Source organism: Anas platyrhynchos, chromosome 19 (genome assembly GCF_047663525.1).
Source record: "Anas platyrhynchos isolate ZD024472 breed Pekin duck chromosome 19, IASCAAS_PekinDuck_T2T, whole genome shotgun sequence".
Taxonomy (NCBI): domain Eukaryota; kingdom Metazoa; phylum Chordata; class Aves; order Anseriformes; family Anatidae; genus Anas; species Anas platyrhynchos.
In genome coordinates, this window is record NC_092605.1 from 8642012 (window position 1) to 8669729 (window position 27718).

The 27718-nt window shown below is 52.8% G+C and overlaps 2 protein-coding genes across 14 annotated transcripts; one reads left to right on the forward strand and one right to left on the reverse strand.

Annotated features, from left to right (window-relative positions):
- Positions 1 to 20472, forward strand: EXOC7 (exocyst complex component 7). 13 transcript variants are annotated; one of them, XM_027471356.3, is made up of 22 exons: positions 1 to 191; positions 936 to 1001; positions 1697 to 1881; positions 2360 to 2465; positions 3031 to 3253; positions 4744 to 4911; positions 5970 to 5981; positions 9993 to 10085; positions 11040 to 11108; positions 12389 to 12534; positions 12691 to 12843; positions 13380 to 13478; positions 14040 to 14102; positions 14428 to 14494; positions 16152 to 16190; positions 17128 to 17193; positions 17912 to 18032; positions 18464 to 18559; positions 18858 to 18921; positions 19459 to 19500; positions 19657 to 19790; positions 20217 to 20472. In XM_027471356.3, exons 1-22 carry the CDS (start codon positions 132 to 134, stop codon positions 20317 to 20319), a joined length of 2175 nt encoding a protein of 724 aa, XP_027327157.1. In that variant the 5' UTR covers positions 1 to 131; the 3' UTR covers positions 20320 to 20472. The 13 variants fall into 13 exon arrangements, with proteins under 13 accessions (XP_027327157.1, XP_027327158.1, XP_027327159.1 ...); XM_027471357.3 differs by lacking the exon at positions 5970 to 5981; XM_027471358.3 differs by lacking the exon at positions 16152 to 16190 and having other exon boundaries at positions 2 to 191.
- On the reverse strand, positions 19656 to 27645 carry GALR2 (galanin receptor 2). Its single transcript, XM_027471376.3, has 2 exons — positions 27167 to 27645; positions 19656 to 26103 (listed from the first exon to the last, which is right to left on the reverse strand). Exons 1-2 carry the CDS (start codon positions 27505 to 27507, stop codon positions 25329 to 25331), a joined length of 1116 nt encoding a protein of 371 aa, XP_027327177.3. The 5' UTR covers positions 27508 to 27645; the 3' UTR covers positions 19656 to 25328.
- Between the last annotated feature and the right edge of the window lie 73 nt (positions 27646 to 27718).

The window sequence follows — 27718 nt, forward strand, 5'->3', positions numbered from 1 at the left end:
GCCCCTCCCGCGCATGCGCGGTGCCCCCCCGCCGCTCCCAAGATGGCGGCGCGGCAGTGACGGGACGAAGCTGAGGGGGAGCAGCAGCGGCGGCTGCCCGGTGGAGCGCGGCCTCGGCTCCCTGCGGCACCATGATCCCGAGCGAGGAGGTTTCGGCCCGCAGGAGGGAGATCGAGGGCAAACTCAAGCAGGTGGGGCCGGCCCGGGGGGGTCTGCGGCGGGGCCTGGGCGAGGGGCCGGGCCCGCAGCCCCAGCGCGTTGCTGTGGAGATGGGCCCGGGGCCTCCCCCTCCTCCCCCCCACATCCCCTCCCCTCAGGGCCTGGGGGGGCTCCGTGCCCCACGGGGCTGCTCGGAGGGGCTGGGGGGTGTGGGGGGGTCGGGGCTGGGGGGTGCGGGGTGGCTGCATCGCTAATTTGGGGGGGGGGGTGTAAATCTTTGGGGTACGGCTGTCTGCACGCTTGTGGGGTCAGCGTGTTGGGGGGAAAGCAGTAATTTGTAAAATAAACCCCGCTGTTTATCTTAAATATCTCGCCTGGGGTTAAATGTCCTGGTATCTGTTAGGGTAAAAAGTGGTCAAAAGTGGCCTTAGCGTCGTGTTATAAATGGCTCAGTCCCAAAATAGGGTTATAATCAAAGTTTACAATTTATTAAAAGAATAGAGGTAAGCAACCAGTGCTGGGTGTGTCAGGAGTCTCCACTCCACCTAAACGCACACCAGTTACATCAAGCAGCTGATTTTTATGCTCCTAGGCTGATGCATATTCATTACTACTTCTAAAAAAAACCAGGGGTATTATAATATCTCACAGTCGGACCAAAGTTGGCTTGCTGCTGTGTTCAGCAGGGCTCGTGAAACCCTGCGCGTGGTGTTGAGCGGGTTAAATGCTCGGTGTTCTGCAGTGAAAACTAACTGTGTGTTTCATCCTGATGACAGGAGGAAGAAACTCTGTCCTTTATCAAAGAGAGCCTTGAGAAGAGCGACCAGCTCACGAAGAACATGGTAAGGAGGTGCTTGAGGTTCAGCCTTGCTGCTGGGTGTAGGACTGCTCGTCCTTAGGAAAATCCGTTTTCAAGAGCCTCATCGTGCCTGTGTGAAGAATATACAGTAATAAGCCACTTGTTCTACATCTGTATTTTACATTTATCTGGCTGGGCAAAAGGGAAGGCTGATGAATGTTTGAAACCCAAGCCTCTTTCCTGGGAAGATGTGGGTATAAATGCGCCTTTGGCTTTACAGTCTGTCGTTTCTCTTGGGAAGAGGTATTAACAAACACCAAACTAATTCGTGCAACAGCATCCCATCGTTGCTTCATAAAGGCAGGTCTCGTTTGGGGTTTATTTTGAAAATGTTTTGCTAAAGAGATAGAATGTCATTATTGCACTCTAAGTGGTGCTAGTAAGCCCTCAGCTGGCATACTGTGCCCAGTTTTGGGGTCAGTGACTTAAGAAAGTCACAGACACATCACTAGAGAAATCTGGAAAGCATAGCATAGGAGTGTGTCTTGAAAGAAGTATGTTTTGTCCCGGAACAGATGACATTAAGGCACCCTTTATGCGCTTGCTGAGGTTTTTCTGAGTAGCAGAGCCCGGGATAGAAGCTGGGACCTGAAGGCCTGGGACTGCCCCAATCTCACTATTAACCTCCTGCATGGATCATGTGGAAGGATGCCCTCAGCTCTCTGTTTCTCTCTGTAGGTTTCCATCCTATCCTCCTTTGAAAGCCGTTTGATGAAACTAGAGAACTCGATCATCCCAGTCCACAAACAGACAGAGAATCTGCAGCGCTTGCAGGAGAACGTGGAGAAGACCTTGTCCTGCTTGGATCACGTCATCAGTTACTACCACGTGGCTAAAGACACGGAGAAGATCATAAAGGAAGGGTGAGTTCAGCAGCTGGATCTTTCTGGGGAGCTTCATCCTATTGATCTTTTGGGACAGAAGGAGGTAGGAGCTGACTCTGCACACTTAAAATGTTCTTTGTATCCTTCCCATGTTATCCCCTCACACCAGTCCTCCAGAAAGCTTCCTGACTTGAATATCAGCAATCCCCAGAGGGCAAAGTCTGCTCAGGCTCTGCACTGATGTCTCTCCCAGATTTTACTCGCATTTTGCCATATGAAGCTCGCTGGTGGCTTCTCTTCTTTGTTCTTTCCACAAGAGTTCTTTCTGCCCTGGCAGGAACTGCACAGTTGTGGCAAGAAGTGCAGTCAAAACAGAATTCATGATCTCCTCTTACCCAGAGAGAAAGAAATTAGAATTTTCTGTATTATTTTCATTTGGAGTTTGGCCTGGTGCTTACTTGGTATTTTCTTCCTTTGGTTTTGGGGCACCGCTTTTTATTTTTGCTTTTATTTTTAGCCCCACTGGGAGGCTGGAGGAATACTTGAATTGCATGGACAAAATCCAGAAGGCAGTGGAGTACTTCCAGGACAACAGCCCGGATAGCCCAGAGCTGAACCGCGTGGTAGGTCACAGAGCTGGAAGCTGGCAGGGGCGGGATTGGGATGGACGGAGGGATGGAGGGACGGATAGACAGACAGACATGTGCCGCTTGCCCTCCTGCTGCAAGAGGCTGGTGGGCTTGCTGCCTGGTGAAAAAGGTGTTTGGACACAGCTAAAAAAAAAAAAAAAAAAAGTGGTTTTTGGCTTCTTTTTAAATCTGAGCCTGGCAGTGTTTCTGCTTGTGGTGTTCTCCTCATGCTTTGTGCTGTTCGGACTTGTGAAAGTGTTTCGTGCGCGTGTGGTGGAGTCGATTGAGCTTCCCCCTAAGTACCTCTTGTCCGTCCTTCAGTTGCTTGAGCAGGATGTGAGATCTGTTGCAATTCCACTTGTAAACTGAGCAACTCCCAGGCATTTTTGTATTTAATTCGCCTTAAAAGTCTCTTAGTTACAGGCGTTGTCGGAGCTCGAAGCATGCGGTACTTGACAGTGGTTAGAAACACTACAGAAAGTGAGACCTCATGCAGAAAGACCCATGAATGATTACAGACACCCTGTGCTTCTTCTATCCCTCTGCTCTTTTGTGCCAGAAATCCCTTTTTGAGAGAGGAAAAGAGTCACTGGAGTCGGAGTTCCGCAGCTTGATGACACGGCACACCAAGCCAGTCCCGCCCATCCTCATCCTGGACCTGATCAGCGGCGATGATGAGATGGAGACCCAGGAGGAGATGTCGCTGGAGCACCTCCCGGAGAGCGTCCTGCACGATATCATCCGCATTTCTGGCTGGCTGGTGGAAAACGGCAGGAACCAAGGTGGGCATTGCTCCTGGCTGAGAGCAGAGGTGGAGTGGTGAGGGTTGTTGTCAGCAGGTAAGTGTGCAAATCACACACCTCCAGCCATGAAACCTCTGCTCAGGTGAGGTTGGGACTGACAAAGCAAGAGTCACGCTGCTGCTGGTAGCTGGCAGCACAAGCAAAACGAGAAAAAGCTTTAGTGACATCTTATAGGGTAGGAGTTCTGTCTCTGTTCAATTCCCTTCTGAAGAGTCTGCGTCCTTATGCTGTTTGTAGTAGGGATGAAACGCACTCTGTCAGTTCAACAGTGATCTAATGAGAACAAAAGCTGCGTAAGTAAAGCACAAATCATTCAAAAGCGTAGCCTGGCCTGTAGCAGAAATCCCTGACAGGGGCATGTTATTTAAAGTGCATCTGCAACACCTTCTGTTGGAGCTGCAGTCACCTAGGGCCCAGGTGCTACAGCTGTACAAGACACTGATGACTGAACTCCCCTGGAGAAACTATTTATGGACAAAACCTTGTGTGTTAAATGTGACCAGAAAGGGGTGTAAAAGCAGCACAGGATTTTTTTTTTTTTTTCCAGTCAATACACATCTCTTCTTTCCTGGTCTGCAGCACCAGAACCTGCCTACACCTCTATACTTCTTTATTGACTTCCCATCGTTTCCAAAACTGATGTGCTCTTGGTAGTAGTGTGTGGGGCTTACTGTTGGGTGTGATGGGAGGGCAGGAGTGAAAGCTGCAGGGGAAGGAAGCCAGGTTCGGAAGAAATCAGGAGATTTTTCTGGCTTTAGTGTAAAAACTGGACAGGAGCTGACCCTGCAGTGTGAGAGGTGGTCTCTGTGCTGGAATCAAATGCGAGAGATCCTTGAGGAAGGAGTTCTGAGGGAGCTGGGCTGGAGAAGAGGCAGGCTCAGGGTGTGGCATTGACATGGGGAAGGGAAGGGGGTGGAGATGGAAGAAGGGTGAGCAAGAGATGGGAGGAGAGAGCAGTGTGCTGAACCCTGGGTTAATCAGCTCGTCCTCTGAGGGTTCTGTTTGGAAGGAAGGCCTGGAGGGGCTAAGGTTGGGCATGGTGTGAAAGATGTGACAGGACATTTCATGGTTTATTGGTTTTGAAGTCATCATCTCAGGGCTGTGGCAGAACAGGAGAAGTTGCCTGCGGGAACAGAAGACTCAGAGCGATTGCCTGGATTCTGGTTCAGGTTTCGCTGTCTTTTATGCTGTTAGATTGTTTGCGTGCTTTGGTTTCTCTGTTGTGAAATAGAGAAGCGCCTATCTCCTCCATACTAAGATTTTGCTCTTTCTCTTGAGTCTGTGTTTTGGTTTCTTCCTGGATTTAGCACTGCTGGATTTGATATTTCGGTAGGAAAAAATGCTTATCCGGGGTCTCACATCAACACTGTTAAGCCCTCTTTGGGCCACAGCGTTTCACAGGAAAGGTTTGTTTTTCCTTACAGTGTTTTCTGTTTATTTATAATCTCGTTTCTACCTCGTCTCTTTAGATTTCATGACAGTGTACTTCCAAATCCGCTCTGTCCAGCTCGACCGCTCCATCAAGGGGCTGAAGGACCACTTCCGAAAGAACAGCTCCTCCACAGGGGTGCCGTATTCCCCTGCCATTCAGAACAAGAGGAAGGACACCCCCACCAAAAAGCCAGTCAAGAGACCAGGTGAGTCTGAGTGGGGGATCCCTGTAACGTGTCACCATCGCCCCTGGGTATCTGACACAATTCCGCAGGGCTTCTCGCTGCTGAGGTAGCCTCTGCCTGCTGGCAGGGCAGGAGCAGGGTGGGATTTCAGAGAGAAGCACCTCTTCTCGGTGTTGAAGCCAGGGCAGAGGTTACAGACCTTGTTTCCAACTCTCAAATCATCAGGTCTGTTCTCTGGGCAGTGTGAAGAGGTGGGACGGGGCAGGATGGGGTCTGTATGCAGAGAAAGAAAAGGCCGTAACCTTAAAAAAGGAGATCAGCAGAAAGAGACCTGAGAGAGGAGGAGATGAATGTGGTTTGAGAACACTTGTCCTCAGCCTTGGAGCTTGGATTGCATCCAGTGTTACAGCAAAATGGAAAACAGACCTGCTAAAGCACATCACTTTAATCACTACTTAGGTGTAAATAATTACTGGGCTAGGAGACTGAGAATCCCTCAGAATTTGGAAGAGGGACTAGGGATTTGCGTACAGATCCAAAGTAATCCTAATCAAATTCTGGAAGAGCTTTTTAAAGCTTTTGCCTCAGGCTGTCCCTGGAGGAGATGTGAACATGGCTGGGGAGTTATTCCACCTCTCCTTGTAACGGAGTTTTGCTGCATTTTCTGCAGCTGGGAGGCTGGTCCTCCCGTGTGCTGCTCCAGTGTGGAGCTGGTGTCCTGGCCTCTGAAATGTGCCACCTAGTGGGAAAACGGCCAGAAGGAGAGCCAGCAACAGCCAGCGTGCACCTCTGACAGCAGAGCAGCGATGCTGTCCCTCTGCATGTCCCCAGCACCCTGTTTTCTCCTGTGTAATAGTGATGGAAGTCACAAAAATTTGGATTTCTGGGGGTTTGCTCAGCAAAAACTTTCCCACCCCAATATTTTTCCTGCGTTGTCCAAACCCTTTCAATGAGTTCAGGAAAATACGAACTTAAGAGCTGTGGGCAGGGACTGGGAATGGATGGGATGGGGAAAGGGAGGAAAAGGAACCCATTTTAATCGTGTTGTGTTTATTTCTATAATCCTGATGTGAATGCAGTCCTCATCCCAGGTAACGTGCGTCTATGTGTGTGTGTGTGCTGGCCCTGGTGCTCGCTCTCTTCACTTCTGAATGGAGGGGCTTTGGTGGGCCTCTTCGTGCTACAGCAGGGGGTGTGCCTGGGATATTTGGAGGGGGCAGGCTGCCCGGGGAGGGCTGTGACAGCCAGCGATCGCCCCTCTGGGCTTCTAAAATCAATCTGTGCCACTGCTGCTGTGCCCTGGAGCTGCTCCTGAGAGCTGAAGCATGAATTGCAGCTGGTGAACTCTCTGGTGAACAGCTCTTACACTTCAGGGAGACAGTCAGAAGTGGAGGAGATTTTTTTCTTTTCATGGGAAGATTAAAAAAAATCACTAGGAACAGTGTTTTCTTTTTTTTTTTTTATTTTTTTTTAATGAGCCTTGGATCTTGGATGCTCACAGAGAGAGCAGAGAAAACAGCTCACGTGTTTGAGAAGCATTTGCTCTCTACAAACCAGGCTCCTCCAAAATGGATGCGGTTGGGCATCCAAAATCACTTGTCACGATGAATGTCTCAGCTGTAAATTTGCCAGGAGATTTCGGCATCTTTTGGCCAAGTTTAATCCGAGTTTGTGAGTCGGGCCAGGTAGCAGGCACCGAGCACAGCCTGAATGCTCTCACAGAGCTCACGGTGTATGAAGGAAAGGATTTCAAGTGATCTGTTGGGGTATTGCAGTCTCAAGGAGAAAATAATGGCTCATTTGTCTCCCATCTTCTGTGAACAAGGACACAGAACCAGGCTGTGGCTCCTGAAGGACAGGGGTGGTTAAACCTCATACAGCAGCCATCCCTTATGGTGCTAAATTGTACTGAAATGAAGTTACAGGGAAAAATAATCTTTGAGCAGAGGTTCACCAGCTTCTCTGCAGTTCTGTCAGCTTTCAAGGACAGCTCCAGAGGCGAAGGTCTGATACTCTCTCCACGGTGGCACTGTGTGTAACGATATTCCTCTGGTGGCATTGATTCACCTGCTTTAGCCTTTGTTCAGCTATGGACAAAGATTTTTTTTTTTGTGCATTCGCTTCAGAAAGGGAATTCCCATAAAATGGTGTTTCAGACGAGGGTTTTTCTCACTGTTTCACCAAGGGAGTTGCTTTCCTTATTCCTTCAGGAAGAATATCCCAGCGCACACCCCAGCGCACACTTTAACCTCTTGCAGGGGGTAAATAACAAACTAAATCTGACGTGCTGTAACCTTTTTACAACCCAAAATGGAAGGGAGGTGGCAGCTAAAGGGAAGGTAAGCTATTAGGGACAAGCTAACCAGGCAGAGACCCCCTCCCTCCCTCCCCCAGGCACTGGAGAACACGTTCCACGTCCATGCTTTGTTTCAGAGTCTTCATCTCTCCATCACTGCTGCATTTGTTGGTGCACCCTGTTCTGTTTCCTCTTGTTCCAGCATGCAATTAAAACTTTGACTGCTGGAGATGCTTCTAAAGCCAAATCGTCTCCTCTTGGCTGCAACTTGCCAAGTCAAGTAGAAGCAGTCTGTGGCCTTTTTATTTATTTTTTTTAAGCAGTTTGCTGTGTGAAATGTCAGCAGTCTGCCTCAGAGGACAAGCGCATTCAGGTTCCCCAATTGTCCTGTTACAAACATCTGCTCGTAAAATCCTGAAGGGATTGCTTCTATGTGAGGCCTGTGGATGCAGCGCTGGGTTGGCTTGGGAGCAGGAGGTAGTTCAGAAACTCTCTAAATTACCAGAAGTTTGGGAGGGACGGGGCACGGGGTACCTATAAGCAATAAGCACGGAGCTTCAGCCAGTTTTGTACAAAACTGCAGTTGGTGCTAAAGAAAAGGGGGTGCATTGCTCTTCTGCTTGGCTAGAAAATTGAGTAGTGGAAGAGAAAAACAGGAGAACAACGTCGAATTGGAAAACTCTGCTCCACGTACGCCCCCAAACCATTTTATTTAAACAGGCTCAGGAGCAAAAATCTCAGGTGTTGTCTGAATTTTATTTTATTTTTTTTTTTGGTGGGTGCTACAAGCTGCAGGGGAGCCGTTTGCAGTTTATCTCCTGCCTCCTAGCAGTGCAGGTAGCACCTCACAGCTGGGTAAACCTGAGGACAGGCTGTGTGGGACCTGTGGGGCAGAACAAAGAGCCTGTTCCCATTTCCAGCTTCCCCTGTTGATGGCTGTCTAGCTGGAACGTGATGCTTTCACTAGCAGCTGAAACACCATCCTGGCCGACCCATTTGGTCTGCGAGCTGCCTGAGGAGGGAAAACAAGCACAGAACAAAAGCATTTGGTTTTCACCAGAATTCATTAAAGCCTAATTACAACACCAAGTGAGGGGGATGCAGCAGCACTCAGGTGATGCCCACAAACACTTGGGGTGTGTGTGTTGGCCTCAACCCAGGTAATTGTGCATATGCCATGTGCACAGGGCAGCAGAGGCAGTAGAAACTGTCAGGGCTGAGCTGTGGGGATGTGTGCTGCATCCCTGGGAAGTTGAGAGCCTCTGTGCAGCAGCAGCAGTTGCACACTGCTTGATTTTTACACCAATTTACCCATTTTTAATATTTTTTTTTTCTGAAGGCAAGTAGAAAAGATCAAAGAACCGGTAGAAGAACAGCAGCTGGGTTGAGCTCCAGCGTATCAGCTGGGCCGTGATATCAGCAATAATAATAATAATGAAATAGCTCAGTGCATGTCTTCTAGGATTAGGGTTTGGGGAGGGAGAAAGTGCAGCGCCCCGTTGTGAGTGGGGTTGTGAAGGGGCTGCCAGAGGCGTGCCAAAAGGTTTCACTCCAGGGCCCTTTTTGAGGTGGCCCCGGGTGGGTGCTGGAGCTGGTGGGTGCCTGGGGCTGGGGTTGGGGTTTGGGAGAGCTCAGAGCCCTGCTGTGGGGCCATCCCCATGTCATTGTAGGAATTTTCTGCACGTTTGAAGTATTTATTGCTTTAAAATGGAGGGCTGATTCTCAGCATTGGCAGCCGCGGTTTTATTTCTTGGATCTTTTGCTTTCATTTACTCAGCCCAATTCTGTTTCGTCTGGGTTTTCTATGGAGAGTCCTTCTGCCTTCCTAAAACTCTCCGTTCCCCGTTGTGCAGGCAACGGCAGCGCTCTGCTGTGGGAGTACGTCCATGTGCTTGTGATAATTGCAGCTCGTTGCATGACCACTAACCTCTTAATGTGGAAACACCGCTTAGTTTGCAGTTGTCCCATTAATGCTTCTGTTTTGTGCTTCCTAGCTGTGTACCCAGCAGCAGCTTTTGTTCAGTCCTGTCTGTTTTTTTTTTGTGTGTGTTAAGTATAAATCTTTTAACCCCGTGTTATTTTTTTTTTCCATGGTTTTAATTGATTTGCAGTTCCTTAGAAGAAAAAGTGTCTTGGGGATTAGGGTGCCTTAATGCGAGTTAGACATGGGTGGGCAGCGTCCTTTATTCGGTGATCTCTAGGATGGGGATTGCTGCTGCAGCATTGCTCTCTGAAGTCCCGAGGTTGTCACCCTTTGATCGCTTCCTCTCATGCCAGAGATCGTTCGGTGCCTGGGCTGCGGGGATCTACGTTGAGCATGCTCAGGAATTACCCAGGATTGGCACCTTTTTTTTGGCACCTGCAAGGGAAGAGCTGCGACTGGGAGGCAGGCAATGCGTTGCTGGCTATAAATTGTCCACAGCCCAGCTCAGGGAAGGCTCCTGTGCTGCGATGCAGAGTACCAGCTTCAATAAAAACATCCCGGGGAAGGAAGCTGGGGTCAGATTTTCCCAGCCAGCCTTCCCAGCTCACCAAACTGCCCCGAGCGCTCCCTGATCCCTTAGCTGTGGCCGGACTTCACGTCCTCCCCTTGAAGAAGGGAGACGACCCAAAAACAACCCTCGCATCCACACGCTCGGGCACGAGTTTTGGGTTCTTGCCGGTCCTGTGCTGAGCATGCTCGGTGCCCAGCACCCTCCTGCTGGGCCCAGGTGGCAGCTGCTGGTGAAGGGCTGGTGTTCTGGGTTTGTTTTCTTTCACTCATTTTCTAGGTCTTCTTGTCTCTTCTCTCTGGCTCTGGTGACAGGCACGATCCGTAAGGCTCAGAACCTTCTGAAACAGTACTCTCAGCATGGTCTAGATGGGAAAAAGGGGGCCTCTAACCTCATTCCTATGGAAGGTAATCACAGCTCCAGCTACTTCTTCACCTTTCAGCTTCTCTGTGTACCAGCCTTGCTTTTCCAGGTGGGGCTTCCGTTAGCCGAGTGCTTGGTGGGCAGCGCCAGGTAAATACGGCTGTCCTTGGGTATCCAGGGGGGTGCTGGCAGCCCAAACCACTGATCTGAGTTTGTGTCTAAATTTCAGAGGCTCTGTAGGCAAAGTCCAGGTGGAATCTCACCAGGAATCTCCCGGTAAAGCAGTCAGTCCGCCCTAGGCACGTGGCTAACGGAAGCTCTGCTCTGCTGACATCTGCCTGTGGTGTTTCTGTTCTCTTTCCTTGTTTTGCCTGGACTTTGAGATGTTCAGTTTCCCAGTGACCTTTCCAAACCTGATGCAGAAGTGTCAGGCCACAGCGAGCCCACAGTGTTCCAACCTCCTCTGCTCGTAGGGGTCATACCAGACAGGGGAAAGGATGTAACTTGCTTCAAAGCACCTATAAGACCTTTTTCCCTTCTGCTACGTATTCATCTGAAGTGAATTTCTTCAGCATCTACGTTGTAGTCTGCTGAATCCCAGATAGTGACTAACATCACTTACTGGGGAAAAAAATTCTCAGTGCTGAGCAGGAGGTGAATTTTGAGTTTGAATTTGTAACAGTTGTGGGTACAAATTGGGTTCCTAGTGCCCATTATCCCATTCAGAGCTTACGGCAGGAGGTCCAAGTGACACCTGTGGCCCAGGAAATGATTTAACTCACTTCTCATCAGGTTTCAAAGGGTTGCTACTGCTGCATAACCCCGTAACGCATAAATTCGGTTAGGTAGCATTCCCGGGACTGTGTAGGGAAAAAAAATAAAATCCATCAGATCAAATAAGCCAAGCTTGAAGCGGCTTCCAGCCCGTGTGAGCATCCGTGCTGTAACCACCCTGGATAAATTGCGCCTTCTGTTTGTGCCGGCTGCCATCCCACTAGGTCATGAGCATGATTTACGAGTTAAACATCTTTCCGATACCCTGAGCGACAAGCACGGGCCGGCTGCTGGTAAGTACCGTGTTGGCACCTCATAACAAGCTGCCTAACAGCTCTTCCTTGCAGCATGCTTCACACTCCTGGCAGAGCCGGTGGCTGTTCCTCTGCGTGGGCAGCCCTGGAGCATGGGCCTGGCCTGGCTGTGAAGCTCTGGCTCTCCTCAGTCGAGTTCACTCCTACTAATCACACAAATCCACGCCCTCAGACAGGGGACCCCGATTTTGTCTAACCAAACTTGGGGGCCACCGTGCTGAGGGGCTTTTTTGGCACTGCAGCGAAGCAAGCAGGGCAAGGCCGACGTGTGGCGTGCCATTTGGTGGGCTGCTCTCCACCGCAGGCCACATCTAAAACCACGTTTGTGTGCCACGTGCTGCCCACAGCTTCTAAAATATCACTGAGGGACCCGTCAGTGTAGGGAAGAATTGGGCCTTTCTCCATCAAAAGCTGCAGATGCTGCTGGGAGGAGGGTAGCAGCAGCAGCCTTAGGAAAGGCCTCTGCGTAATTTTCTTCTTTTATAGTGGTTACTGCAGGGGTCTGAGCAGTGCAGGGTGATGCGAGCCCGTTTGTGTCTGTCCTGCTGACACATCCAGCTCGTGGCTGGCACCAGTTGGTGGGTGCCCTCGGATCCTCCTGGCCCTTCTTATGCCTACCACAGAGGTTCCTCGCTACGTCTTTGAGACATTCACGTGCTAGAACTCAAAAATGCACATTTGTACACAGCATTTGGTGGCAGATACCTCACCTAACTGTGCTGATGCTCCTGCTTTGTAGGATTTAGTAGTTATCCGCCTGTTACTTTCTTTGGTTACTGCCTGTAGGAAGAGGCTGCCTTCCAGGAGAGCCTCCATTTCCAAGAAATGTTGATGCAACGTGGCAGCTCTTCATCTGCATGATGGGTGGAGATAAGGAATTCTAAAAGCACAAGCAGAGATGTTGAATAATTCACCTCAGACCTTCCCTAGTCTAGTACTCCGTGTTTGAGCCCTTGATTAAATTGAGTTTGTAGCCCAGAAGAGCTTCAGACTTGCCTTCTGTCACGAGGCTGGTGTTGTGCTGACGTGTCCATGCCCTGAGCTGCAGCTGACTTTGCATGCCTCCCGTGGGCAAACCAGGGGGGCAGGCGTGGTGAGGAGACAGCTCCTGGTCTCACAGCAGGACGGGCGCAGAGCCAGAGCCGCCTGTTGCAGAGGAACCTCGCGCTCTCTGCGTGATCCGAGGTCCTGGAGGGAGCAGAGCTGCTGGAAGCTCGGTGCGAATTTGGCTCTCCCTTAAAGACATCTTGCCTTTGCAGGGAGGGACGATGTGTTCGACATCGAGATCGACGCCTACATTCACTGTGTGAGTGCCTTTGTCAAACTGGCCCAGAGCGAGTACCAGCTCCTGACAGAAATCGTCCCGGAGCACCACCAGAAGAAGACTTTTGATTCCCTCATCCAGGTCAGTCGAGCCTTTCGCCTTGGTTTCTCTGGTAAAGGACACATACAAATTCCTCCCCCTTTCTTTTTCGTGGTGAGGACATGGCTTACACCACGTGCTGTGGGTGCCCTGGCAGAAGTCCTGCTGCTTCCTTCTGACCGCCCGGCTTTGTTGCAGGAGTCGCTGGATAACTTGATCATGGAGGGGGATAACATTGTCTCGGCAGCCCGCAAAGCCATCATCCGCCACGACTACTCGGCGGTGCTTACCATCTTCCCCATCCTCAAGCACCTCAAGCAGATGAAGCCAGAATTTGACCAGGTCTTGCAGGTGAGTTTGATGGGATTGGAGAGTGTCCTGTGGCTTGGGTTGTGGGGAGAGCTTTTTGAAAGGGATGGAGACAGTGACTTTGAACAAAGCAGTGTCACCTCTGTCCTTCAGCATGGACTGGGAGTGACAGGTGCAGCTTGAGCTTAGTTTGGGCTGTGCTCCCTGCCATCTAGAAGATATCTGCTCTGAGGAGAGCCTGCTTGGACCATGGCAAAAAGTTTTCCAGGCTCCTTTCCATCTGCTTCCAGCTGGAGCTGGTGACTGATGCCCCAGCCTCTTAGGTCAGGTACCACACGAGAGGAAATACGAGAGGGGGCAAGTCCTGGTCATTGCTGGGGTTGCAGCATCTTTCCCTCCTCCCTCTTGGCAGGCCAAAGAATGCAGGGTTTCACTCACTATTGATAATGCTATAAATATTCTTCTGATACATGGAGAATTGAGAATGAGGTGCTGGGATGGGGCGGAAAGGAGGGTAGGTGCTGGACAAGCAGTCAGATACTGCTCGTTTTCTCTGATCTGTTGTGGGACTATTCCAGGGAACTGCGGCAGGCACGAAGAACAAATTGCCAGGGCTGATCACTTCCATGGAAACTACAGGTGCAAAGGCATTGGAGGAGTTTGCTGACAACATTAAGGTAGGTTTGCCATCACTATTATCTCCAGCAAGGCCAGGAGGTTTAGAAAAGGGGTTTTCTGAGCAGAACTCCCAGTTTAGCTGTCTGCTTGCCGTAAGACCACCTACTTGACTCCAAAGTGGGGCTGTGCCTGCTGGGTAGCACTGGTGGGGTCAGCTGCAAATGGTGAACACTGGATGCTGCTCTCAAATACAGGAGGCCTCTGTAGATACCAAAGTCAATCTCAGAACTTAACTCCGTGTAAAAAGAAAGGAAAATTGCTGACTTGAAAAGCTGTGGAGGACTTGAGATAAACTGTCCCTGTATAAAGGGGGGTTGGTGAAGCTCACCTACGGGTGAGCTGAGCTTTTGATGGTGACGTGCTGAATAAAATCCCTGTGGTCCTGAGCTGCACAGAAGCTATGGTTTCTGAGCACCAGGAGATGGCACTGTGAGAGACGAGTCTGAGGATGCTGAGAGGCTGGATCAAGAAGGCTATGGCTCACTTGCAGCAGCAGTTGTATTGTAGATGCCTTCGGTTTTCTAACATGCTCACCTTAATGTCTTTTTCTTCCTCCTTAGAATGATCCAGACAAGGAATATAACATGCCAAAAGACGGGACAGTTCACGAACTCACCAGCAATGTACGTGAAGATGATTTGAATTGTCCTGTGTAAAAACCAGCCTCTGAAGAGGTTGTAGAGCAGTAGGGAAACTTCTTTTCTTAGATTGACCTGTCTTTGTGTTGGAAGGGTGCTTAACTGGCTTCCCTGGAGAGATCAGCTGGTTTCCCTTGCTAAGCTGTGGTGTGACTGTGTGGGTCAAACCCAGCAACTCAAAGGAGTACAGCAGTCTGTTTTCTGAAGGCTTTTGCACATGTCAAGATGTGTGGTCCTTCACAATCCTTAATAGTGCAGCATAAAAGCAACTGATGCTGCGTCTCCTCACTTCCCTCTCTCTCTCTTCCAGGCCATCCTTTTCCTACAGCAGTTGTTGGATTTCCAGGAGACTGCAGGTGCTATGCTGGCATCTCAAGGTACATGCATGGAGCTTATCTGGGCATGCAGTTCCTTCCCCAAATTGTCTGGGCATCTTCCCTAAAAAGATCAAACCTCAACGCACTGTTAGCTTGTTCTTCTCCTGTTCTTTACCCTGTGGTTTGTTTTGTCCTCCGATCTGCCCTGGCTATGTAGTTGGTTGTCTGGAGAGCTCCAAGGGATGCAGAGGGTTTCCCTGCTGGCCTTCCACATTTGATCCTATCAGGTATTCTTGGGATGGCATTTGTTGCTGATGTGCATTATGGAATCGAGAGGATGCCCTAACCATTTAGCTCCAAATCTGACATGGGACTGGTTCCCTGTGACTGTGTTGGACTGAGGGTGGTTGGTCCAGCTGAGTTAGCTGTGGCTGGGCTGTGTAGTGATGAATTTGCCTTCTTTCTCTGCCAAATCCTCCAGTCAGAGTACAACAGCAGCAGCAAGAGCGTTCTCCTCAGCATCCAGCCGTGGTCAAGCTGGGAATCCTGAGCTAGTCACGTGCCACGTGCCAGCACGGAGGGAGAACATGATTTTTGGCAGAGCAGCAGCTCCTGGTTCTGTAGTGAGCCCTCAGCTTGCTCACAGAGCTCATGTCTTCAAGTAGGTCAGAACAGAGCAGGCTGGAGAGGGGGAGAACTGGAGATTCAGGGGGCAGAGGGACCTGAGGAGGCACAGGCTGCTAGCTGGCACTTGGAGAAAGCTCCATGAGGAGCTGGAGAAGAGGGAAGCTTACAGCTGCCTCCAGACTTACGTTCCCAGGTCCTGCTTGGGAGGTTCTGCCAGCTCTGAACCCTTTTGTATTGGTCATACAGCGTCATGGATGTGGTCAGACACAAGCCACTTCCTTTTTAATTGCAGCTAAGTGTCCCACCAGGTGCAGAGGTATCCTGCTGTGCAAAGCCAGCTTGAGAGAAATGCCTCTCTGCAGCCTGCTCAATTAGCAAATCTTGAAGTCAGTGTAATTACAACAAGTCTGCTAAGCAGGACTGATGTTTAGTGCCTCAGAGCCATCCGTGAGGTGACCTGGGCAGAATCCAGGCACTGTACCTCTCGTTCTGTCTGTGCAGCGTGGCCTTTGGGACCGTTTGCTGCTGGATGCCCTCTGCCAGTGATGGGAAACGCGTGCACTTTTCTGCAGAGCTCCCCTCAAGTGGTGGCAGAAGCAAAGCTTATCAGTTAAATGCCAATTCCTTGCTCTTGCTGCCCACAGAGCAGCTGTGCAGGGCCCTGTCTCGCTGCAGAGTGAGGGTGGGATGGCTTTGCTCAGTGTCTTGGCAAGGTTACATGGGCCGTGTGCTCATTCCAAGGACTGGTGAACTGCTGCTGAGGATGCAGAGGAGGCTTTCTTTTGCCCTGAAAGTTAGTTTGAACTGAGGTGGGGTGAGGTGTCTTGCTAAATGCAAATAATGGTGACGCAAATAAGTCACTAGCAGGGGCAGGAGGTTACTCAGCCTCTCCTCCGTGATCTCCAGCTCCCTTTGTGGCCTTGGAGGAACTCCTGCCTGCTCTCCGGTGTAGCTGTCTGTGGCTGCTTTGTGTTAATATCTGCTTTGTTCTCAAAGGGATGGCGGTCTCTAACCTGTGTTTTTGCACTTTGCATTTCTCTTTCTCTCTCCTCCCTCCCCTTTTCTCTCTGCTCTGCCTTAATCCTTGTAGTTCTTGGGGACACATACAATATTCCTTTAGATCCCAGAGGTAAGCAGCCTTACCCCCACACACCCGCTCACGCTGTGTTGGGCTCTTGTGATGTATGTTAATTCTTTGTCCTCCAGGAGTGGTAAATAAATTAACATCTAACTGAAAAGAAAAAAAAAAAAGGGAGGGGGGCATAATGAAAGGGGGAAAAAGGGGAGGGTGAGTAACTCTTGCCAGTGGGCTGGAGAGAATAGCGAGGGTTCGTCACCTGCAGACAAAGAGGGATGCCACATGAGCTGAAACAGGCTGCAGGCACTCCGATGGCACCGAGTCCGCTTGGCACGGGCAGCAAATTGGCCCAGCTGCTGTCGTGCTTCATCCCGAGCGCCCTCAGCTCCTCATTGTCCAACTCCCAGCAACGGGAGCCTCGAGGCCTTTCCCATGGGGTGCTTCTGAACTCAGACCACCCGAGCTAGGCCTGGCTGCCAAACTCGCTGGCAGGGGGAGGAGAAGACGGCTGCCCCGTGTGTCCCAGGGGACACAACCCCTCCCTGGAGGGCAGAAACCATCCCTCTGGTGCTCAGAGGGACGCACGGCAGCACGCAGCCACTGCTGCAGCTCATTTGTTCTCCGACTACAAATTTCTAGTGCTTAAAACCCCTTTTTGGGTGGTGGGGAAAGGATTTGCTTAATGATTTGATTTCTGATCAAGTGGATGTCCTCTGAGCACTAGGAAGGAGAGGAGAGGTTTCTGCCAGGATGCTCAGCACCTGATGCAGCCGCAAGGATCACAGGGTGCAGAGCTTCTTCCCCCTCACCCTGGATAATCCCCTGACAGTCGGCACCGAAGCAGGGAGCTAATTTCACTGTCAACAGGAGCTCTGTCTTAATGCCATAGCAACAGGGAAGGGGCTTGTTTGAACAGAGGCAGGCTGGCCACACGAACCCTGCCCTTCCTCCTGGCATGTTAACTGGCTTAAGGCTCTTTTCCTTGCAGAGACCAGCTCTTCAGCTAGCAGTTACAGCTCGGAGTTTAGCAGGCGGCTGCTGAGCACCTACATCTGTGAGTACCCTGCACACCTGCCCATTTCTGCCCCCTTGGCTCTTCTCATGGCTTGCTCTTGAGTGAGAAGCACAGGCTGTGTCTCTTGCTCCATGCGATCCTTCTCTGTTCAACCTGGAGTCTGATGGAAGGGGTAGAAATAAAGGATCAGCCTGGGAGTTTCGGAGTCACAATTAGACAGGACAAAGCACGATGCAGCAGGTTGTTTGGCTTTCATTATCCGCTGCCTTAAACTGTTCTCACACCAGGCTTTGGGCCTTCAGCCCTGTAGGGACTGCCAGCTGCCAGAGGGGCTCTGTAAAATCTCGGCTGTGTATTTAATAGTAAAATGTTGAGATGGGTTCATGGGACTGCCTCGTGGTGGTCTGTTATCACGGTGCTCAGGTCCATCAGGTTCCTTGAGGTGAGCCTGTGCTGTGGTGGGGCTGAGTCTGATCACTCGTGCTGGCCCTGGGACTTACTCTGAGCCCATGCTGCCAGCTGCAACAAAGGCAGTAGTTCACAGGGCAGTTTTGGTTACTTGCCGAGGAAAGATCTGTGTAAGGCTTGTAGGATTGCTAATTAGACGTGATCACACCCTTCTCTGTACATGCATCTGGGGCTGTGCTCTTCACTTTGCTGCAGGTTCATGGTTACAGCACGTAGTCCTGGGTTTGGATTGCCAGTTACGAGAAGATCTAGTGCAAAACTTTTTCTCCTCTGTTGTTCCCTCTTTAAGGTAAAGTACTGGGCAACTTGCAGCTTAACCTTCTCAGTAAATCCAAGGTTTATGAAGACCCAGCTCTGAGTGCCATTTTTCTGCACAACAACTACAACTACATTCTGAAGTCTCTGGAGAAGTAAGTGTGCATCTCTTTGAAGTCCAAGCTGATGCTACGCACAATTTTCAACCAGTCTCTGGTGTCCAGAGTGTGTTTACTTGCAGGCCTGTCTCTTCTCTGTGATTTCTTCCATTCTTGAGACTGCTTGAAAAAGGTTTTGAAACCTTTGCCCTGTTTATAGACACTGCATTACATGACGGGGGGGAGATAAAAGCATCAGAGATACCTTACGTTGCAGAGAACCCTTTCGTCTTGGGAGGATTTAGGGTGTGGCTTTGGAAAGCAATATGGAATAGTTTCTGTTCCCAGTTCAAGCATTTCAAGATCTCTTTTATTATAAAGGGCACAAAAGATCATGTTGATAGGGACACAAAATGTTGCTATCTTGCTAGCAGTAGCCCTGAGAGCACCTGGCTCACCGGTTTCCTGGTGTTTTCTTTTCCTTTCAGGTCTGAGCTGATCCAGTTGGTAGCCGTGACACAGAAGACAGCTGAGAGGTCTTACCGGGAGCTCATTGAACAGCAGATCCAGACCTACCAGCGCAGGTCGGGAGACATCCTCTGCTCTTCCCTTACTTCTGTCAGAGTTTGAGACTTCTTGGGAGATTCACCACCAGTGCTGGTGGAGAGTGGGAGAGATTAGCCTTAAACACAAACTAGTTTAAAACCCAAACCAAGTATTCTGGTTCCCAAGGGATGAATCTTGGGAAATGGTCACTGTGGAAAGTTTTGGCGTGTGTGTTGTTTAGGTTGGCCTTTGGGTGATGGGTGAGGGCATACGTGCTCTGGTGAGATGTAAATAACTCCTTCTTTTTGCTCCTTTCCCATATCATTTCAAATGCAGCTGGTTAAAGGTGACAGATTACATCCTGGAGAGAAATCTGCCCGTCTTTCAACCAGGAGTGAAGGTGAGAGGGCAGGCCAGGATGATTTAATGATGACAGCAACTGCCAGAAACGTCCTGTCCCTTGTCGTAATCAAAGATTCACAGAAATCACCTTTATAGCTTGTGCCAGTATTGCTCTGTGGAGTGAATACTGTGGCTAGGACGAGATGGAGAATCACGCTGCCTTCTAATCTCCCTTGCCCCAGATTCACACAAATCTTTTAATTTCAGCCTCCATTCTTCTCTTTTCACCTGAGCAAATGCTGCTATTTTGGATTTGCAAAGACCTTCCCTAAGAAAGGGTTCAAAGCATAAAGAGGTCTATTTTTATGCCTGTTCTGGCTGAAAATTACCCTCGTTAAATGTACTTCAGATGAAAACCAATAGCTGTATGTACTGTGCTGCTCACTGCAGCTTCTCTCCTCTCTGCTTCAGGAGAAGGAATTCGAGCCAAGTAGGCAGGATATCACTTAGGTTGGATGGGGAATCTGTGGGCAAACAGTGATGTTGGGATTTTATTTCTGGCAATGAAATAAAAACTTTTCTCTCCTTATTGCAGCTCAAGGATAAGGAGAGGCAGATGATTAAGGAGCGCTTTAAGGTAAGGAGATGGTAGAAGAACATGACTGAGGCAAACGGGGACAGAAAAAAGATCTGCCAAAGGAGAACACCTGTCCAGTAGTGATCACCAGTGGAGGAAAATAGCACTGGTTTACAGACGTGTTTGTAAACACTCTCCTAATTTTATTTTGGGCAGGGTTTTAATGACGGGCTGGAGGAGCTATGTAAGATCCAGAAGGCCTGGGCAATTCCAGACATGGAGCAACGGGACAAAATTCGCCGGGCGCAGAAAACCATTGTGAAAGAGACCTACGGTGCCTTCCTGAACAGGTGAGAACCTCTTGCATCGTTGTCATCTCGTTGGGTTTGGGTCTTTGGGACCTAGGTTAGCCAGAGCTGAAGCACTTTTCCACTGTCCTGTTGGAGCTTTTCCATCTTGTACACTAACACATCCTTAAGCTGAGCTCTGCTAGTTGTGAACACCTCCTCGTCACCCCAATTCCTTGTTCAGGGTGAGTGCAGATGTTCTAGCTAGCACAGAGCTCGGAGCCACCCTGGGTTTACCCACGTAAACCTCAGGAGACCCGTTGTAACTAGCAGGGTCACTTGCTCCCTACAAGACAGCCCATCAGATTCAGGTGAGACCTGCTGGAGGAGAGCTGATTTCTCTGGCAGAGGAAGGACACAGGTGGGGACGGCCTCTCTCAGTATGGAGAAGGGTCTTTGCTGCATCCTGTGGGTTGTCTTCCTTTGCAGATATGGCAACGTGCCCTTCACCAAGAACCCTGAGAAGTACATCAAGTACCAGGTCGACCAAGTGGGAGAGATGATCGAGAAGCTGTTTGACACATCAGCGTAAATCCGCAGCCCTCTTGTACTTCTCCAGCTGCCAAGTACAAGTCACTGTTCTCTCAGCAACTTTTGTGACTCCCCTCCCTCCTCCCCTGCCCCGTTGTGGCGGGCAGGGCGTTATACTTGTATTTATCAGATTTATAAACCCGTGGACACGCTACCTCCGGGCTGTCTTTGCCTCCTTCTGTGGATCCTGAGCCAAGACTCTAGATGTGCGCCGCAGTTCTGTGTCGCGGGGTCTTATGCTTAGATATTTTCAGGCTGGTGTATAAGCGTTTATGCTTTGCACAGCTGACACAGGGAGTGTGTGAATCCTTGGGGCAGAACTTTGAGGCTGTGCTGCAGGAGCTAGATGTGGCCATCTTCACGCCAAGGCCTTTGAGAGCTTGGGGCATGCGTGCTGTGTTTCTGTGGTCTCTGTCCAGGCACCTCTTGTTCCCACCTTGCTGCTCGCTCTATTGTGGGCTCTAATCCATTGTCTGCCTGTGGTAACACTTGAAAGGTGGGGTTTCCATAGAGCTGGGAGCGCTCACAATAGCTGCTGCTTTGCAATTTGGAGCAAATCCATGATTCACCTAGGCCATGTTCACAGCAGTGACCGTTGCTGGCACCTAATTAGCCCAGCGATGGGAGAGCCTTTGTGCCACCACCCCGAGGGGAAGGGGAGGGGACAAGGCAGACCTCAGCGTGAAGCAGAGAGTGAGAACAGATGTAGAAAGGTAGGGAACTGCATTTTTAACCCTCTGCTGCTGCCTATCCACCAACTCTGCCTTTTTTTTTTCCTAGCAGAGGAGATTTCTCCACCCAGGGAGCCTCAGAGCTGTGAGGTGAGCTGCTCCCTGGGAGAGTCAGGGCTGCGCATCCTCGGAACGCTCTGCCCCAGGTGTTTGTGGCCAGGAGCACATCTCACCCCGTGCCACGCAGGAGCTGAATGTTAGAGCCCGGGTGAGGACGCAGGTCCTGCCGTGGCAGAGCCAGCTGCTGCACGGAGCTGTTTTCCAGGTAACTCTTGGCCTTTCTCAACCCCTGACCTCCTCCTGAGCCTAGACCTGAGCGTGGCCTGAAGCACTCGGGTATTTTAGAAGTGTAGAAAACACCTGGAGTAAAAACAACAACAAACCACCACCTTTGACAGGCCCGTCCAGCCCAGAGCTGGTCCCCTCAGGGGGTCAAAGCTTGACCTCACCTGCCTGGCTGTGTTTCGGGGGTCTAGTGGCTGCTCGGCACCAACCTGAGAGCCCTCTGATCTCAAATGCTTGGGGAAATCAGGCTTCAGTGCCAGTTGTTTTTCCTCTGCCAGCTCCGAGAGCCTCTCGGAGGCTTGGCAGGCCCTGGGAGGAGCATTTTGGAGCTCAAGCAGTGCGCTGCTGGCTCGCGTTATGTGCGGTGTCGGCCGTGCTGGATACACACACTGACACTGACCAGAAGGAGCTGGATTCCGTCTCTTTGGACCTGTTTCTGCTGCAGCAGTGATCTGATCTGGACTTCTTTCTCCAGGAGAGCGGCTGGAATTCGTTGATGCGCTCAGGCCGAGGCTATAAAACACGCGTTTTATTGCAGCTGGTTCCAGGGCAAGGCAGTTCACCTGGAACGCTTGCAAGCAAAGCTAGGGGAAGGAAGAGAGGAGTTCTGCCTGTGGCCTTTCTGGAGCATCTGAGCTTCGGTGCAGGGGTGGGCATCGTCCCCGTGCTGATGCTCTGGGGCTGGCCAAAGCCCACAGAAATGCGTGAGGGCCCTTAGGGTCTGGGATGGAGCCTCCAGCTGCTCTCTGGAGGCTCTGGGAAGGCCTTTGCACGGTCTACACTGGAAGAGGCATTTCTGGGCTTTGCTGTCAGCCTGGAAAGCTGTTCCAGTCTGGGGTTGAAGAGAATCTGGGGCAGCTCAGCTCGGAGGAGGTGGAACAGCGTCAGATTATGGGGTGTGCAATGTCCTGCTGCATCCTGCTCTCTCGGTTGCCAGCACCAGACTCTGGCGGGGCTGCTGGATGCCCTGGGGGTGCCCTGGCAGTGTTTGGGGGAACAAAAAGGGGATGAGAGGCCGCTGAGGGCCCAGCTCAGCAGTGGCTGTGCAGCAGGGAGGAGGCGTTGCGCACCGGGGAGGTGCTGCCTGCTGCTGCTCCCGGCTGCACAGCCGTAAGCGCGAGCCCAACGCCCTTTCTTCCCCTGAGCTAAGGGGAAAGCAGAGCCACCCGGTTCCCCTCTCCTAAACCCAGGCAGCCTCCTGGCCCCGGCTTGAACCCCTCCTGCACCTCCTGCCTCTCCCCTGCGCAGGGAAGGAGCGTGGGGAGGTGGAGGTGGACGGGCTCCCAGTCCGGCTTGGAGGCAGGAGCAGCGGGGGAGCGCTCGCCCCTCCGGGCTGCCTTGAGGGTTCAAGGCAGGGCCAAACGTTGCACTTTTGGCTTTTTATGGTAAGGAATGTCTGCGCAACACGTTAATTAAAAGCAATCATGCCAGCTCCAGCCCAGACTGCTGGCAGAGGCAAGGGCTGCCCTGTGCCGCTGGTGCTGACACCCCCCTACCCCATTGCTTTCTCGGAGGCCCATGCTGGTTTTAACGCTCTTCCCTTTCCCTCTCTGCACCCCCAGGTCCTGCTCTTGCTGCCAGTGCCTCCCCTGGCACGCTTAGGCAAGTTTCTGCTTCCTGGCATTTGGGGTTTGGGGGCTGGAGACCCATTTCTCTCTTTTTTTTTTGGTTTTGTTTTTGCTGCAGGGGGGCAGGTTGGAGGGATGTGATAAGGTCTGGGGCTGCTACCGGCTCTCCCAGCCTCCCCTGTGCCTGGCTTTGGGGCAACAAAACATGTTTGTCACGAACCCAGCAGGGACAGGAACCTGGGACGAGGTCCCTGCAGGCTCCCTGCTGGTGCTGACAAAGTTTTTTAAAAAATCCTTGAACATTGGTGTTAAAACCGTGCTCTGGAAAGCTCCCATTAACCTGGGGTTTTGGCTGAACGCTCCTTGTCTCCTTGAACACCCCTGGACTTGGTGGAAGCTGAATTTAGCTTATTTATTTCCCTCTCCCAGCGGAATCTGCTTTTATTCACCTTTAACTTTCACATTTTATTAAACTTCAAGGTGCTGAGGCTCAGCATCTTGCATCTCCTCCTCCTCCTGTGCTCGGGGCAGCCCAGCTCCCCAGAGGGAGCTCTCCCCGCGCAGAGCTCTCCCCTCTGTCCAGCTCGTGCAGTGTTTAAGGTGCTGTGGGGGGGCTGTTGTGTTTTGTCCCACCCTGTGAGGGGCGTAATGATGCAGCAGCCGGCACATTTCCATCTCCCTGCGAGTGTTGGGGTTTGTTCTCTGGAGCAGTGATGGAGGTGGCGGGGATGTGCTGTGCTCTGCAGGGATGTGCTTCTCCTGGTGCCCCAGTGGGATGAGCTGGGGGCAGGGAGTCACTGCAGTCAGTTTTGGGGTGTCAGTGCTGAATGTGATCAGTGGACGTGCTGGAAGGCTCTGCGAAGCGCTCCCCTTGCTCACAAAATCACTTCTTGTTTCGCTCAGGAATTGCTTGCCCTTTCTTTGCAGTTTTTCTCTCATCTCCACGTCCACACATGTGTCAATCCCGTGGTCGGTGCGGCATCGCAGCGCTGCTCGCTTGGCTCTCCAGCTGAAGGAGGGTCCTGAACGGAGCAGCCCAGCTCCGCCGAGCTTTGGGGATGGCTTCACCCCGTTACCACCTCGCTTCCTTCTTCTTTTGCCCTCTCCTGTTGCTTGTGCTTGGGAAGACACTGGCAGACCACAGGGCAGGGAAGGGGAAGGACGCGTGGCCGTTGTGCTTAGCAAGATGCCGGGGCTGGGTGACTCCTGGCCTTTCTGGGGACTTCCCCTGGGGTAAGGGGGCAGCAGGACAGTGTCCTGTCCCCACTGCCACTGGGGAGTGGGGTGGAGGGGTGAGGATTGCTCCCCGTGGCCGAGGTCAGGAGCAGAGGGCGAGGCTTTCAGCCGTGTTTGCGCGCCTGATGCAATATTTTCCCAGGCTGGGAAGGGTCCAGCAGGGGAGGTAAATACTGCGAGAAGTAATGGGGCTGTTTATACAATCCCTCTCCGTGCCTCACGCCCTGAGCGGGCCCAGACTAAATACAACGGTCAGCGAGGGGAGGCGGCGGCCGATTTATGGCTCGCTGCGTGGGGACAGGAAGCTCTGCTTATCCTAACGCCTGGCAGGGGAAAGAGAAGGGTTTGACAGCAGAAAGCTCGCCGGGAGGGAAGGCCACGCGCTGGAGGGGGGTGGAAGCAGCAGCGTGCCAAGGGGGCTGTGGGGTCCCGGCCCTAAAAACCTCCTGCAGGGCATCCTGCTGCTGCGGGGGTGCCCCCAAGCTGGGATGGGGCCCAGGGGTGGGTGATGGTGGCTGGCAGGGACCTGAGCTCTCAGGGAGCTGGTTTTGTGGGTGTCCGTGCTGTGGGGCAGCCCCGGGAAGCTGCAGGGATGCTCGGCACAGCCGGGCCCGTTCCCACACGGCTTCCCCACCTCCTCCAGCAGTGCTCTGGGGCAGGGTTTTTCAGAAGAGCTAGCGGGTCCCGTTCCCCTCACGCTCTTCTTCTTGCAGAAAAGTGACAGGCTTTTAAATAAAAGCCCTCGGCTGCTGGCTGCAGCAGGGTCCAGCTGCTCTCGGAGCCTTTTCAGCGCTAAGAGCACGGGTGTGAGTCACGTCGGCCTCTCATGCATGGGGACGGCGGCGAGGAGGGCACCTGGAGCCGCTCCTCTCGCTGCCACTGCTGTGGTCGGGGGGATCGGAGCTCTCGCAAGGGGCCGGGTGCAGACACGGCAGGGTGTCAGTCTGCCTCGGGCAGAGGAGCAGGGATCGAGGACAAGAACCAATTTGGGGTTTCGATCTCTGCTCTTGCGTGGGAACGAGTCCTGTGCTTGGCTCCTCAGGCGCTCGCTTGGCTGAGCCCTCAGAAAGCAGCAGCGTTCCAGCAGTTCTACACCTGGCAGTGTTCGAAGGGGAAAAAAAGGGTAAAAATTGACACAATTAACCCCAAATCGTGGTCCGTCCCCAAACCTGTGACGGCGAGCAGCTCCGCTAGGTGACGTTGAAGGTGATGAAGGAGCCGTCCGCTCCCTGCTGCTGCCCCCCTGCCCCATCCTCCTCCCCCCAGGACCCCTCCGGGACCTGGCAGCGCACGGAGCAGCGTCGGGGCAGGCCGTGGGGCAGCTCGCTGAGCTCTGCCTCCAGCGTGCTCGCCGTGTGGGTGGCTGGGGCCGCGTGGACCTTGTTGGCCGCCCTCTTCCGCAGGAGGCAGCTGAAAATCTTCTTGAAACCCTTGCGGAAGTGCTTGGAGACCAGGGCGTAGACGATGGGGTTGACGCAGGAGTTGGCGTAGGAGACGAGGTGGGAGAGGACGCGGAGCACGTAGGTGGCGTGGTTGAGGGGGAAGTACCCGAACCAGACGCAGAGGATGAGCAGGTGGTGGGGCAGCCAGCAGAGGCAGAAGAGGACGGCGACGATGATGATCATCCTGGTGACCTTCCTCTTGGCCGCCTTGGACTCCGACGCGTCCTGGAGGGGGTCCACGGAGCTCCAGAGGTAGCGGATGGTGCGCGTGTAGGTGAGGCCGAGGATCAGCACCGGGACGAGGTAGCTGAAGACGAAGGTGCAGAGGTCCATGGCCTTGCGGTGGGCGGCGTCCCAGATGGGGTGGCAGACGGTGAGGTTGGCCAGCTGGAACTGCTGGTAGTAGCTGAGGTAGGGGCCCGAAAACACGAGGGAGAGCCCCCAGATGAGGCAGATGGCCGTCAGGGCGTTGCGGGGCGTCCGCAGCTCCCGCGAGTGCAGGGGGTAGCGGATGGCCAAATACCTGCGTGGGAAGGGGAGGGGGCGTGGAGGAAGGCTGCAAGTGCTGGATTTCGGCTGGCCGGGGCCATCGGTCCCGCAAGGAATTCCCCACCCTCTCTGGGGGGCTGTGCAGCACAGCGGGGTGTGGAACGGCCCCGTCCCCTGCCCCATCCCACCCCATTTTCTGCTCTGGGGTCGGGCAGGGCTGGTCCCATCCCGTCCCTCTCCCCAGCCCAGCAGCCCCACGCCTGATCCGGCTCCAGTGAGGGTGGCAGCAGGGATCTGAAGGCAGAAGGAAACCCCCAGGACCCCCAGACACTGCGTGTCTCACAGCTGGCACATGCAAAAGCACGCACCGCCCCACAATCGGGTCTGTAATTAGCTGGGTCCTTAATTACGCCCAGGTCTAGGAGCTCTGGCAAGCTCCTGCTCCCTCCTCCAGGACACAGGGGGCTCCCCGGGGGCTCGCTGCATCCCCTCCACGCCCAGCAGAGCAGCCCCCGATCATTACACGCTCGCTGTCAGCGGCTGGGAGCCCTCGCAGGGGCTGAGGTTCCCTTTCTGCGGAGTTTCCCTGCTGCAACCCGGCTGGGGGGGTCACCGCAACGAGGGACACCGCTGGGACAGAAATCAGCTTTTTGCTACTGAAAGGGGAAGGTGAGAAAAAGCAGTGCCCAAGCTGACACATCCCCGTGTTTTCCCTTTCTTGATGTTTTGTTTTGTTTTTTGCTTTGGAGGGCAGCTGCTCTCTCCAAGAGAGCCCCAGTAAGAGCCAGGGCTGCGCAGGGACAGAGCTTGGTTTCTCTCTGGTTTTCCATCCCCTCTTCAACTGCCAGAGCCTGCCTAAACCCTGGTCCTGCAGCTTTGGGGTCTGAAACCCCGGTAAGAGCCAGGGGCTCCCCACTCAACCTTCTCCCGTCCTGCTTCAGGTCCTCAGTGCTCCCATCTCTTTACACCCGTGAGCTGGAAAATGCTCCTGGACCCCCTGCCAGCCCCCAGAGGTGTGCTCAATCCCTCCCCGGGGCTGTCTGTCCCCTCTCCTGCTGGGGTGGTTTCGCGGAGGAGCCCCCCATCCCCTTCCCTACCTGTCGAGGGAGACGGTGGCCAGGGTGAAGCTGCTGGCGTACATGGTGAGGTAGATGAAGAAGTGGACGGCCTTGCACAGGAAGGGCCCGAAGACCCAGCCCTCCAGCGTGTAGATGGTGGCTTGGAAGGGGACGCAGAAGAGGATGAAGCAGAGGTCGGCCACCCCCAGGTTGAGGATGAAGAGGTTGGTGGTGTTGTTCACCTGCCCGTTGCGCAGCAGCACCGCCAGCACCAGGCAGTTGCCCACGGTGCCCACCAGGAAGATGAGGAGGTAAGCCAGCGGCAGCAGCACCGCCTCGGGCTGCCAGCCCCCCTCGGAGCCCGGCACCGACCCGTTCATGGCCGGGGGGTGCCCGGGGAAAAAGGAAAAAAGGGGTGCCCGGGGAAGGGGGTGCAGGGAAAGCGCGGCGGGACGTGCAGGGTAAGGCACCGGGATGCACGGAGAGCACGCGGGAGGTGCCAGGGGGATGCACGGGGATGGTGCAAGGGGAACGGGGAGAGGTTTGCCTCCTCCGGGTCTCTCGGGAGCCCGCAGCTGCTCCGTGCTGCTC